At 51.4% G+C, this 12466-nt stretch overlaps 1 protein-coding gene across 1 annotated transcript in view; it reads right to left on the reverse strand.

Moving 5' to 3' along the window:
- Positions 1 to 12466, reverse strand: part of abcc2 (ATP-binding cassette, sub-family C (CFTR/MRP), member 2) — a 278866-nt gene that overhangs the window by 206079 nt on the left and 60321 nt on the right. Inside the window, exons 5-6 of the mRNA XM_070876416.1 lie at positions 7958 to 8080; positions 5119 to 5174 (exon numbers count right to left, since the gene is read on the reverse strand). Coding sequence (XP_070732517.1) covers positions 5119 to 5174; positions 7958 to 8080 — 179 coding nt within the window. The remainder of the gene's footprint in view (positions 1 to 5118; positions 5175 to 7957; positions 8081 to 12466) is intronic.

Genomic DNA, 12466 nt, shown 5'->3' on the forward strand with positions numbered 1-12466 from the left:
CGGAGCAGTGCCGTGCAACAAATTTTTAAGCCGGTTCACGGACTCCCAGGCCGCCTGCAATTTCTGCGGTCTGGAGGAGTCCGTGTTCCATGTTTTTATTGAATGCACGAGGTTGCAGCCCCTGTTCCACTATTTGAAGGGGCTGCTCCTGAAATTCTGGCTGCACTTCAGTCCCACTCTCCTGATCTTTGGGCACCCTGTGCGGAGGGGAGCGGGTAGGTCCGAAGGCCTCCTCGTAGGACTGCTCCTGGGCACGGCCAAGGGTGCCATCAGCCGGTCCAGGCAGCGGGCGGTCGAGGGGGTCGTTCAACCTGACTGCCTGCCTCTCTTCCGCTCTTACATCCGGTCCAGGGTGTCCTTGGAGATGGAGCACGCGGTGTCCACCGGTACGCTCGCGGCCTTCCGCGAGAGGTGGGCACCGGAGGGACTGGAGTGCATCATCACGCCCGGCAACCAAATTTTAATTTGATTTTACGTTTTAAAGTTAATTTGTTTTAATTGCCGGTGCTTTTAGTGTCCCCTTCCCTTTTATAGGGGGCACTGGGGAAAAATTGTGATTTTAGTGCCCAAAAAAAAAACAAAAAAAAAACAAAAAACACAAAAAAAACAAAAAAGGGGGGAAAAAAAGGGCCTTGTAAATGTCTGGAGTGTCACCCAGGTCGGGTGGCACAGTTTAATGTTTATGTTTTGCAGGTAGACTCTAAAAGAGTTTCATGCACAAAGGCCCTCAGGTCCCTCTGCACCTCAGCATGTTGTAATTTCTTCCCATTCAAATAATATTCCCTTTTACTGTTTTTTTTCCCAAGGTGGATGACCTCACACTTTCCAACATTGTATTCCATCTGCCAAACCTTAGCCCATTCGCTTAACCTATCCAAATCTCTTTGCAGCCTCTCTGTGTCCTCTACACAACCCGCTTTCCCACTAATCTTTGTGTCATCTGCAAATTTTGTTACACTACACTCTGTCCCCTCTTCCAGGTCATCTATGTATATTGTAAACAGTTGTGGTCCCAGCACCGATCCCTGTGGCACACCACTAACCACCGATTTCCAACCCGAAAAGGACCCATTTAGCCCGACTCTCTGCTTTCTGTTCGCCAGCCAATTCTCTATCCATGCTAATACATTTCCTCTGACTCCGCGTACCTCTATCTTCTGCAGTAACCTTTTGTGTGGCACCTTATCGAATGCCTTTTGGAAATCGAAATACACCACACCCATCGGTACACCTCTATCCACCATGCTCGTTTTATCCTCAAAGAATTCCAATACATTAGTTAAACATGATTTCCCCTTCATGAATCCATGCTGCGTCTGCTTGATTGCACTATTCCTATCTAGATGTCCCGCTATTTCTTCCTTAATGATAGTTTCAAGCATTTTCCCCACTACAGATGTTAAACTAACCGGCCTATAGTTACCTGCCTTTTGTCTGCCCCCTTTTTTAAACAGAGGCGTTACATTAGCTGCTTTCCAATCCGCTGGTACCTCCCCAGAGTCCAGAGAATTTTGGTAGATTATAACGAATGCATCTGCTATAACTTCCGCCATCTCTTTTAATACCCTGGGATGCATTTCATCAGGACCAGGGGACTTGTCTACCTTGAGTCCCTTAGCCTGTCCAGCACTACCCCCCTAATGATAGTGATTATCTCAAGGTCCTCCCTTCCCACATTCCTGTGACCAGCAATTTTTGGCATGGTTTTTGTGTCTTCCACTGTGAAGACCGAAGCAAAATAATTGTTTACGGTCTCAGCCATTTCCCATTATTAAATCCCCCTTCTCATCTTCTAAGGGACCAACATTTATTTTAGTCACTCTTTTCCGTTTTATATATCTGTAAAAGCTTTTACTATCTGTTTTTATGTTTTGCGCAAGTTTATCTTCGTAATCTATCTTTCCTTTCTTTATTGCTTTTTTAGTCATTCTTTGCTGTTATTTAAAATTTTCCCAATCCACTAGTTTCCCACTAACCTTGGCCACCTTATACGCATTGGTCTTTGATTTGATACTCTCCTTTATTTCCTTGGTTATCCACGGCTGGTTATCTCTTCTCTTACCGCCCTTCTTTTTCACTGGAATATATTTTTGTTGCGCACTATGAAAGAGCTCCTTAAAAGTCCTCCACTGTTCCTCAATTGTGCCACCGTTTAGTCTGTGTTTCCAGTCTACTTTAGTCAACTCTGCCCTCATCCCACTGTAGTCCCCTTTGTTTAAGCATAGTATGCTCGTTTCTGACACAACTTCCTCACCTTCAATCTGTATTACAAATTCAACCATACTGTGATCACTCATTCCGAGAGGATCTTTTACTAAGAGATCGTTTATTATTCCTGTCTCATTACACAGGACCAGATCTAAGATAGCTTGCTCCCTTGTCGGTTCTGTTACATACTGTTCTAAGAAACAATCCCGTATGCATTCTATGAATTCCTCCTCCAGGCTACCCCGTGCGATTTGAGTTGACCAATCGATATGTAGGTTAAAATCCCCCATGACTACTGCCGTTCCTTTTTCACATTCCCTTGATTATTGCCCGCCCCACCGTGAAGTTTTTATTTAGGGGTCTATAAACTACGCCCACCAGTGACTTTTTCCCCTTACTATCTCTAATCTTCACCCACAATGATTCAACATTTTGTTCATTAGAGCCAATATCGTCTCTCACAACTGCCCTGATATCATCCTTTATTAACAGAGCTACCCCACCTCCTTTCCCTTCTTGTCTATCTTTCCGAATCGTCAGATACCCCTCTATGTTTAATTCCCAGTCTTGGCCACCCTGCAACCATGTTTCTGTAATAGCCACCAAATCATACCCATTTGTAATGATTTGTGCCATCAACTCATTTACTTTATTTCGAATGCTGCGTGCATTCAGGTAGAGTGCTTTAATCCTAGTTTTTAAACCATGATTTTTAGTTTTGACCCCTCCTGCAGCCCCTTTATATTCAGTGGCCATTTTTGTTTTTTGCCTTGGGTTTCTCTGCCCTCCACTTTTACTCATCTCCTTTCTGTCTTTTGCTTTTGTCTCCTTTTTGTTTCCCTCTGTCTCCCTGCATTGGTTCCCATCCCCCTGCCATATTAGTTTAACTCTTCCCCAACAGCACTAGCAAACACTCCCCCAAGGACATTGGTTCCGGTCCTGCCCAGGTGCAGACCGTCCGGTCTGTACTGGTCCCACCTCCCCCAGAACCTGTTCCAATGCCCCAGGAATTTGAATCCCTCCCTGCTGCACCACTGCTCAAGCCACGTATTCATCTGCGCTATCCTGCGATTCCTACTCTGACTAGCACGTGGAACTGGTAGCAATTCCCAGATTACTACTTTTGAGGTCCTACTTTTTAATTTAGCTCCTAGCTCCTTAAATTCGTCTCGTAGGACCTCATCCTTTTTTTACCTATGTCGTTGGTACCAATATGCACCACAACAACTGGCTGTTCTCCCTCCCTTTTTAGCATGTCCTACACCCGCTCCGAGACAGGTTCTGAGCAAGTTTCAGTCATTGTTTGAGCCAGGCATCGGAAGTTTCTCGGGAGCGAAGGTGCAGGTCCACTTGATTCGCGGTACACGACCCATCCACCACAAGGCACAGGCAGTGCCATATATGATGAGAGAGAAAGTGTAGATCGGGCTAGACAGGCGACAACGAGAGGGCATCATCACGCCGGTGGAGTTCAACGAGTGGGCCAGTCCGATTGTTCCGGTCCTCAAGGGCGATGGCACAGTCAGAATTTGCGGGGACTATAAAGTAACGATTAACCGTTTTTCGTTGCAGGACCAGTACCCGCTACCCAAGGCAGACGACCTATTTGCGACACTGGCAAGAGGAAAGACATTCACCAAGTTGGACCTGACCTCGGCCTACATGACGCAGGAGCTGGCGGAATCTTCGAAAGGCCTCACCTGCATCAACACACACAAAGGTCTGTTCATCTACAATAGATGCCCGTTTGGGATTCGATCGGCCGCGGCTATTTTTCAAAGGAACATGGAGAGTCTGCTAAAGTCGGTTCCGCACACCGTGGTTTTCCAGGACGACATACTGGTCACAGGTCGGGACACCATCGAACACTTACAGAACCTGGAAGAGGTTCTAAGTCAGCTAGATCGTATGGGACTCAGGTTGAAATGCTCGAAGTGTGCTTTCCTGGTGTCAGAGGTCAAGTTCTTAGGAAGAAGAATCGCAGCAGACGGCATCAGACCCACCGACATCAAGACGGAGGCCATCAAGAACGCGCCGAGACCACAGAACGTGACGGAGCTGCAGTCGTTCCTGGGATTCCTCAATTATTTTGGTAATTTCCTACCCGGGTTAAGCACCTTGCTAGAACCTCTAGACGTGTTGCTACGCAAGGGAGATGACTGGGTATGGGGGAAATCACAAGGGACTGCTTTTGAGAAAGCCCAAAATCTGTTATGTTCCAACAAACTGCTTGTTCTGTATTATCCTTCTAAACATTTAGTGCTAGCTTGCGATGCGTCTTCGTACGGGGTCGGGTGTGTATAACAACAAGCAAACGAATCGGGAACATTGCAACCGGTCGCTTATGCGTCCAGGAGCTTGTCCAAGGCCGAAAGGGCCTACAGCATGATTGAAAAAGAAACTCTGGCATGCGTTTACAGGGTAAAAAAAATGCATCAATATCTGTTTGGGCTTAAGTTCGAGTTAGAAACTGACCATAACTGACCATAAGCCGCTCATATCTCAATGCCACCTTCCCGCCAAGATCCCCATTTCCCTTAATTCCCCCAAATTTAGCGACTGACTCGCTGCGTAATGAAGATTTTCCTCACGTCGCCTTTCGTTCTTTGGCTAATCACCTTAAAGGGTCATCGACCTGAAACGTTAACTCAGTTTTTCTCTCCATAGATGCTGCCTGACCCGCTGAGATTTCCAGCATTTTCTGTTTTTATCACCTTAAATCTGTGTCTTCTGGCTCTCGCCCCTTCCGCCAATGGGAACAGTTTCTCGCTATCTACCCTGTCCAGACCCCTCATGATTTTGAATCTGCTTCCACTATCCTTTAATCCCAGGTGCTTCAATGTCATTAACAATATGATCTTCTTATATCCTAAAAATTCTTTGATGTAAAATTCGGAGAGCTTCCCTTACCGGTTAAACCAGTTGAACGTTATTTGACTGAGAAAGGATGCAGACACTTGTGGATTCTAAGAAAAGAGAACACAAGAAACAATTTGTATTGTAACTCTTCTTGAATTTAAACAAATTTATTGCCATGTAGCGGCCCAATACATTGAGGTGGATTTCAGCAAGGCTTTTGATAAGGTTCCACATGGCAGAATGGTCACGAAAGTAAAAGTCCATGGGATCCAAGGCAAAGTGGCAAGTTGGCTCCAAAATTGGCTCAGAGGCAGGAGGCAAAAGGTAATGGTTGATGGGTGTTTTTGTGACTGGAAGGCTGTTTCCAGTGGTGTTCCGCAGGGCTCAGTACTAGGTCCCTTGCTTTTTGTGGTATATAGCAACGATTTAGACTTAAATGTAGGGGTTATGATTATGAAGTTTGCTAAATGATACTAAAGTTGGCTGTGTGGTTGACAATGAAGAAGAAAGCTGTAGACTGCAGGAAGCTATCAATCAGCTTATCAGGTGGGCAGAACAGTGGCAAATTGCTGTTAATCCAGAGAAGTGTGAGATAATGCATTTAGGGAGGGCTGACAAGGCAAGGCAATGGTAGGTCACTGAGAAGTGTGGAGGAACAAAGGGACCTTGGAGTGCAGGTCCACAGATTCTGAAGGTAGCAGGCTAGGTTGATAAGGTGGTTAAGAAGGCATACGGAATACTTGCCTTTATTAGCCAAGGCATAGAATACAAGAGCAGGGAGGTTATGTTTGAACTGTATAAAACACTAGTTAGGCCAAAGCTAGAGTACTGCGTGCAGTTCTGGTCACCACTTTACAGGTAAGATGTGATTGCACTAGAGAGGGTACAGAGGAGATTTATGAAGATGTTGACCGGACTGGAAAATTTTAGCTATGAGGAAAGATTGGATAGGCTGGGTTGTTTTCTTTGGAACAGAGGAGGATGAGGGGAGACCTTATTAAGGTGAAAAAATTATGAGGGGCCTGGATAGAGTGGATAGGGAGGACCTATTTCCTTTAGCAGAGGGGTCAACAACCAGGAGGCATAGATTTAAAGTAATTGGGGGGAGGCTTAGAGGGGATTTGAGGGAGAATTTCTTCACCCAGAGGGTGGTGGGTGTCTGGAACTCACTGCTTGAAAGGGTGGTAGAGGCAGAAACCCTCACCACATTTAAAAAGCACTTGGGTGTGCACTTGAAGTGCCGTAACCTACAGGGTCACAGACCGAGAGCTGGAAAGTGGAATTAGGCTGGATAGTTCTTTGTCGGCCGGCGTGGACACTATGGGCCGAAATGGCCTCCTTCTGTGCTGTAAATTTCTATGATTCTATGAGGTGTCAAGGAGTGTTGGGACATGGCCAGGGTTACCAACCCTCCAGGATTGGTCTGAAGTCTCCAGGAATTAAAGATTAATCTCCTGGGCACTGACTGCTGCGAGCAACACCAGGAGAGAAAAGTCATTGGGGTGCTAAAAACTCCTTTGAACACTTTTGTTTATTGGTTACAAAATATCAGACATTGGGAGGAATGGCCATTGACTGACAGTCAAGAATCTTCCAATTGGGCGATGGAAGTGTCTGCTCACTTTCCGATTGGCCGTGGGATGGTGGGGTGCTATGAGGATGGGCCAATGGCGGGAGCATGGGGGCGGGGCAGTTGGCTGCAGGAGGTCATGTGATGAAACCTCCAGGAACTCGCCCAATCAGAGTTGGCAACTCTAGTGCAGCAGTGGTTCAATGGGTAGCACATTCACCTCTGAGTCAGAACAACAGCAATTTGTATTTATATAGCGCCTTTAACATGGTTAATATGTCCCAAGGTGCTTCACAGGAGTATTATACCACAAAAATTTGACACCGAGCCACATAAGGAGAAATTAGGGTGACCAAAAGCTTAGTCAAAGAGGTAGGTTTTAAGGAGCATCTTAAAGGAGGAGAGGTAGAGAGGCAGAGAGGTTTAAGGAGGGAGTTCCAGAGCTTGGGGTCCAGGCAACAGAAGGCACGGCCACCAATGGTTGAGCGATTATAATCTGGGATGCTCAAGAGGGCAGAATTGGAGGAGCGCAGACATCTCGGGGGGTTGAAGGGCTGGAGAAGTTTACAGAGATAGGGAGAGGCAAGGCCATGGAGGGATTTGAAGACAAGGATGAGAATTTTAAAAACAAAGGCATTGCTTAACCGGGAGCAAGCACAGGGGTGATGGATGAACAGGACTTGGTGTGAGTTAGGACACGTGCAGCTGTGTTTTGGATTACCTCAAGTTTACATCGGGTAGAATGTGGGAGGCCAGCCAGAAGTGCATTGGAATAGTCAAGCCTAGAGGTAACAAAGACATGGGTGAGGGCTTCAGCAGCGGATGAGCTGAGGCGGGGTGGAGACAGGCGATGTTATGGAGGTGGAAATAGGCAATCTTAGTTATGTTGCGCATATGTGGTCGGAAGCTCATTTCAGGGTTGTGGGTTCAAGCCCCACTCCAGAGACTTGAGCACAAAATCCAGGCTGACACTCCCAGTGCAGTGCTGAGGTGCCATCTTTCGGATGAAAATAAGGTGGACATAAAAGATTCCATGGCACAATTCGAAGAAAAGCAGGGGAATTATTCCCGGTGTCCTGGGGCCAATATTTATCCCTCAATCAACATAACAAAAACAGATTATCTGCTCATTATCATGTTGCTATTTGTGGATGCTTGCTGTGTGCAAATTAACTGCTGCGATTCCAACATCACAACAGTGACTGCACTCCCAAAAAAGTACTTCATTGGCTGTAAAGCGTTTATGGGACCTCCAGAGGTGGTGACAGGTGCTATGGAAATGCAAGGCTTGCAAAGATTCGGTGATATTTGAAAAATAACCTTCTCCGCAGCAGCTTTTTCTTCTGAAGAGACGTCGGAATTGCAGGACAGAATGAATGAAACGCATTCCAGACCGTAGGAGATGCAATACAACGAAAACCGTGGCAAGTCAGGAACACTGCCCTGTGGCGGGGGCGGTGGGATGGGGGGGGAGAGGGGGTGGTGGGGGAGACAGGGGGAAAACACAATCAGTCAGTCAACATCAATGCTGAACATCATCCGCGGTGAAAAGAAACACCAGTACTTAGAATCATAGCATGTCCCCTGGATGGACAGACGCACTAACGTTAGCGTCCTCGACCAGGCCAACATCCCCAGCATTGAAGCACTTGATCAGTTCCGCTGGGTGGGCCACATAGTCCGCATGCCAGACACAAGACTCCCAAAGCAAGCGCTCTACTCGGAATTCCTTCATGGCAAGCGAGCCCCAGGTGGGCAGAGGAAACATTACAGGGACACCCTCAAAGCCTCCCTGATAAAATGCAACATCCCCACTGACACCTGGGAGTCCCTGGCCAAAGACCGTCCTAAGTGGAGGAAGTGTATCCAGGGGGGCGCTGAGCACCTCGAGTCTCATCGCCGAGAGCATGAAGAAATCAAGCGCAGGCGGCGGAAGAAACGTGTGGCAAACCTGTCCCACCCACCCTTTCCTTCAACGACTGTCTGTCCCTCCTGTTAAAGGGAACTGTGGTTCTCGTATTGGACTGTTCAGCCAACTAAGGTCTCACTTTTAGAGTGGAAGCAAGTCTTCCTCGATTCCGAGGGACTGCCTATGATGATGAGCATGATACAGCACAGAAGGAGGCCAATCGACCCATCGTGGCCCTGTAGGCTCTTTGAAAGAGAGATCCCATTAGTCCCACTCCCCCTGCTCTTTCCCCATAGCCCTGCAAATGCTTCTCCGTCAATTATTTATCCAATTCCCTTTTGAAAGTCACGATTAAATCTGCGACCACCGCCCATTCAGGCAGCGCGTTCCAGATCACAACTCACAGTGTAGAATTTATTTTCCTCATCTCCCCTCTGGTTCTTTTGCCAATTTTCTTCAATCTGTGTCCTCTGGTTACTGACCCTCCTGCCACTGGAAACTGTTGCTCTTTATTCACTCTATCAGATTTTGAACAACTCTATCAAATCACCGCTTAACCTTCTCTGCTTGTTTTCTTTCTCTTAGCCAAGGGACAATTTTGACATCCCAACCGCTTCCCGACCTGCGTGAGAACACCAGCGGCAGGTCGGGGCCATAAAAGGAGTGGCGAGCAGCGGCCTGGGAGCAGTGTGGAGGCCACTCCAGGGAGCAGCACGAGTGACGCCATCAAGATCCAGGTCAGTGATTGGAGCGTGGGCAGATACAGCAGGAGCGGCGAGGTCGGGGCAAAGGTACAACGAGAGACTGTGGAGGGACGTGATCGGGGCCCAGGGGAGGCGTGAGTTCAGGGCCAGGCGCCCAGAGGCAGCACGGGCCAGCCCACACTGCGATATGCGCACACTAGGTCCGTGCAGTAGGTCTCCAGTCGTCTTGGTTAACCCTTGCCACTGGACCAAGACCTCGCTCTGTCAAGCCCGTGTGGTGGCTGGTGTGCAACGGCCACCACACGTTAAAAACATCCATGCACAGACATCTTCCACCCTGCAACATGTAGATCAGGATCTGGAATATTAGGTCCTTCATTGGAACCCCTGCGAACTCATCCTTTTTTGGCGTGGAAGCAAGTCATCCTCGATACGAGGGACTGCCTATGATGATGGAAGATGATCTAACTCGGCGGGTTTCTGAGCTATTCAGTCACTGAGGGATGACACAGCATCTTCCTTCGACACGTTAAATAACGGGGTGGATTTATTTTGTGACGAGAACTGAAAATGGGTGTACAGTGTGGCTCAGTGGGCAACACTCTCGCCTCTGAGTCAGAAGGTTGTGGGTTCATAATCCCACTCCAGGGACTTGAGCACAAAAATAATCTAGGCTGGCACTTCCAGTGCAGTGCTGGGGGAGTGCTGCGCTGTCGGAGGAGCTGTCTTTTGGATGAGACATTAAACCGAGGCCCCCTTTGCTCTCTCAAATGGATGGAAAAGATCCCATGGCACTATTTTGAAGAAGAGCAGGGGATTTATCCCCGTTGTCCTGGGATCAATATTTATCCCTCAATCAACATAACAAAGAAACAGATGATCTGGTCATTAACACGTTGTTTTTGTGGGAGCTTGCTGTGCGCAAATTGTCTGCCGCGTTTCCCACATTACAACAGTGACCACACTCCAAAAGTATTTCATTGGCTGTAAAGCGCTTTGAGACGTCCAGTGGTCGTGAAAAGCACGATATAAATCCAAGTCTTTTTATTTCTTTATAACAGACCGACCGCCCATGACTTCAGTGGAAAGGGAGATCGGGCGGGAGGGGGTTGTAACGCGCCATCAGTTCGCCACCACCTGCTTTCCGCACCCACCCCGTCCCGCCCACAGTCAAAAGCAGCTCCCCTCCCATCCCCGCGGCCCCACGCTCTCCCCCTCTCCCCCTTCCTCCCAACCCCCGCACCACCCCCCCACCCCGCACCCCAACCCCTCCTCCCCCTCCCCATCCCTAACTCCTCCTCCATCCACCCCAGCCCTCCTCCCCCTCCCCACCCCTCACCCCTCCTCCCCCCCTCCCCACCCCTAACCCCTCCTCCATCCACCCCACCCCTCCTCCCTCCTCCCCACCGCTAACCCCTCCTCCATCCATCCCACCCCTAACCCCTCCTTCCCCCACCCCACCCCTAACCCCTCCTCACCCACCACACCCCTCCTTCTCCCACCCCACCCCTAACCCCTCCCCCCCACCCCACCCCTCCTCCCCCCACCCCTCACCCTTCCTCCCCCCACCCCACCACTAACCTCTCCTCCCCCCCACCCCACCCCTACCACCTCTCCCCCCGAACCCACCCCTAACCCTTCCTCCATCCACCCCAGCCCTCCGTCCCCCTCCCCACCCCTAACCCCTCCTCCATCCACCCCAGCCCTCCTCCCCCCTCCCCATCGCTAAGCCCTCCTCCCCCGAACCCACCCCTAACCCCTCCTCCACCCACCCCAGCCCTCCGCCCCCTCCCCACCCCTAACCCCTCCTCCATCCACCCCAGCCCTCCTCCCCCCTCCCCATCGCTAACCCCTCCTCCCCCCGAACCCACCCCTAACCCTTCCTCCATCCACCCCAGCCCTCCGCCCCCCTCCCCACCCCTAACTCCTCCTCCATCCACCCCAGCCCTCCTCCCCCCTCCCCATTGCTAAGCCCTCCTCCCGCCTAACCCACCCCTAACCCCTCCTCCACCCACCCCAGCCCTCCTCCCCCGACCAACCCCTAACCCTTCCTCCATCCACCCCACCCCTCCTCCCTCCTCCCCACCACTAACCCCTCCTCCATCCACCCCACCCCTAACCCCTCCTCCCCCGACCCCACCCCTAACCCCTCCTCCCCCCACCCAACCCCTAACCCCTCCTCGCCCACCACACCCCTCCTTCTCTAACCCCTCCCCCCCACCCCACCCCTCCTCCCCCCACCCCACCCCTCACCCTTCCTCTCCCACCCCACCACTAACCTCTCCTCCCCCCCACCCCACCCCTACCCCCTCTCCCCCCGAACCCACCCCTAACCCTTCCTCCATCCACCCCAGCCCTCCGCCCCCCTCCCCACCCCTAACCCCTCCTCCATCCACCCCAGCCCTCCTCCCCCCTCCCCATCGCTAACCCCTCCTCTCCCGAACCCACCCCTAACCCCTCCTCCACCCACCCCAGGCCTCCTCCCCCGACCAACCCCTAACCCTTCCTCCATCCACCCCACCCCTCCTCCCTCCTCCCCACCTCTAATCCCTCCTCCATCCACCCCACCACTAACCCCTCCTCCCCTGACCCCACCCCTAACCCCTCCTCCCCCACCCCACCCCTAACCCCTCCTCGCCCACCACACCCCTCCTTCTCCCACCCCACCCCTAACCCCTCCCCCCCACCCCACCCCTCCTCCTCCCACCCCACCCCTCCTCCCCCCACCCCACCCCTCACCCTTCCTCCTCCCACCCCACCACTAACCTCTCCTCCCCCCCACCCCACCCCTACCCCCTCTCCCCCCACCCAGCCCTAACCCCTCCTCCCCCTACCCCACCACTAAACCCTCCCCCCCGCCCCACCCCTAAACCGCTCCTCCCCACCATTAACCCCTCCTCCTCTGCCCCACCCCTACACCTCTCCTCCCCGCCCTACCCCCTCCTCCCCCCACCCACCCCTACCCCTACCCCGTCCCACCCCTCCTCCCCCGTCACACCCCTCCTCCCCCCCCGTCCCACCCCTACCCACTTCTTCCACCGTATCCCTACCCCCTCCTCCCACCCCTACCTCACCCCTAACCCCTCCTCCCCTACCCTAACCCCTGCCTCATCCCGCCCCTCACCCCCCACCACCATACCCTAACCCCTCCTCCCCCCACCCCAGCCCTGCACCCCTACCTCCTCCACCGCCCCCCCCTCTCTCCCCCCCACCCCC

Source organism: Pristiophorus japonicus, chromosome 3 (assembly GCF_044704955.1).
Source record: "Pristiophorus japonicus isolate sPriJap1 chromosome 3, sPriJap1.hap1, whole genome shotgun sequence".
In the NCBI taxonomy this organism is placed as follows: Eukaryota; Metazoa; Chordata; class Chondrichthyes; family Pristiophoridae; genus Pristiophorus; species Pristiophorus japonicus.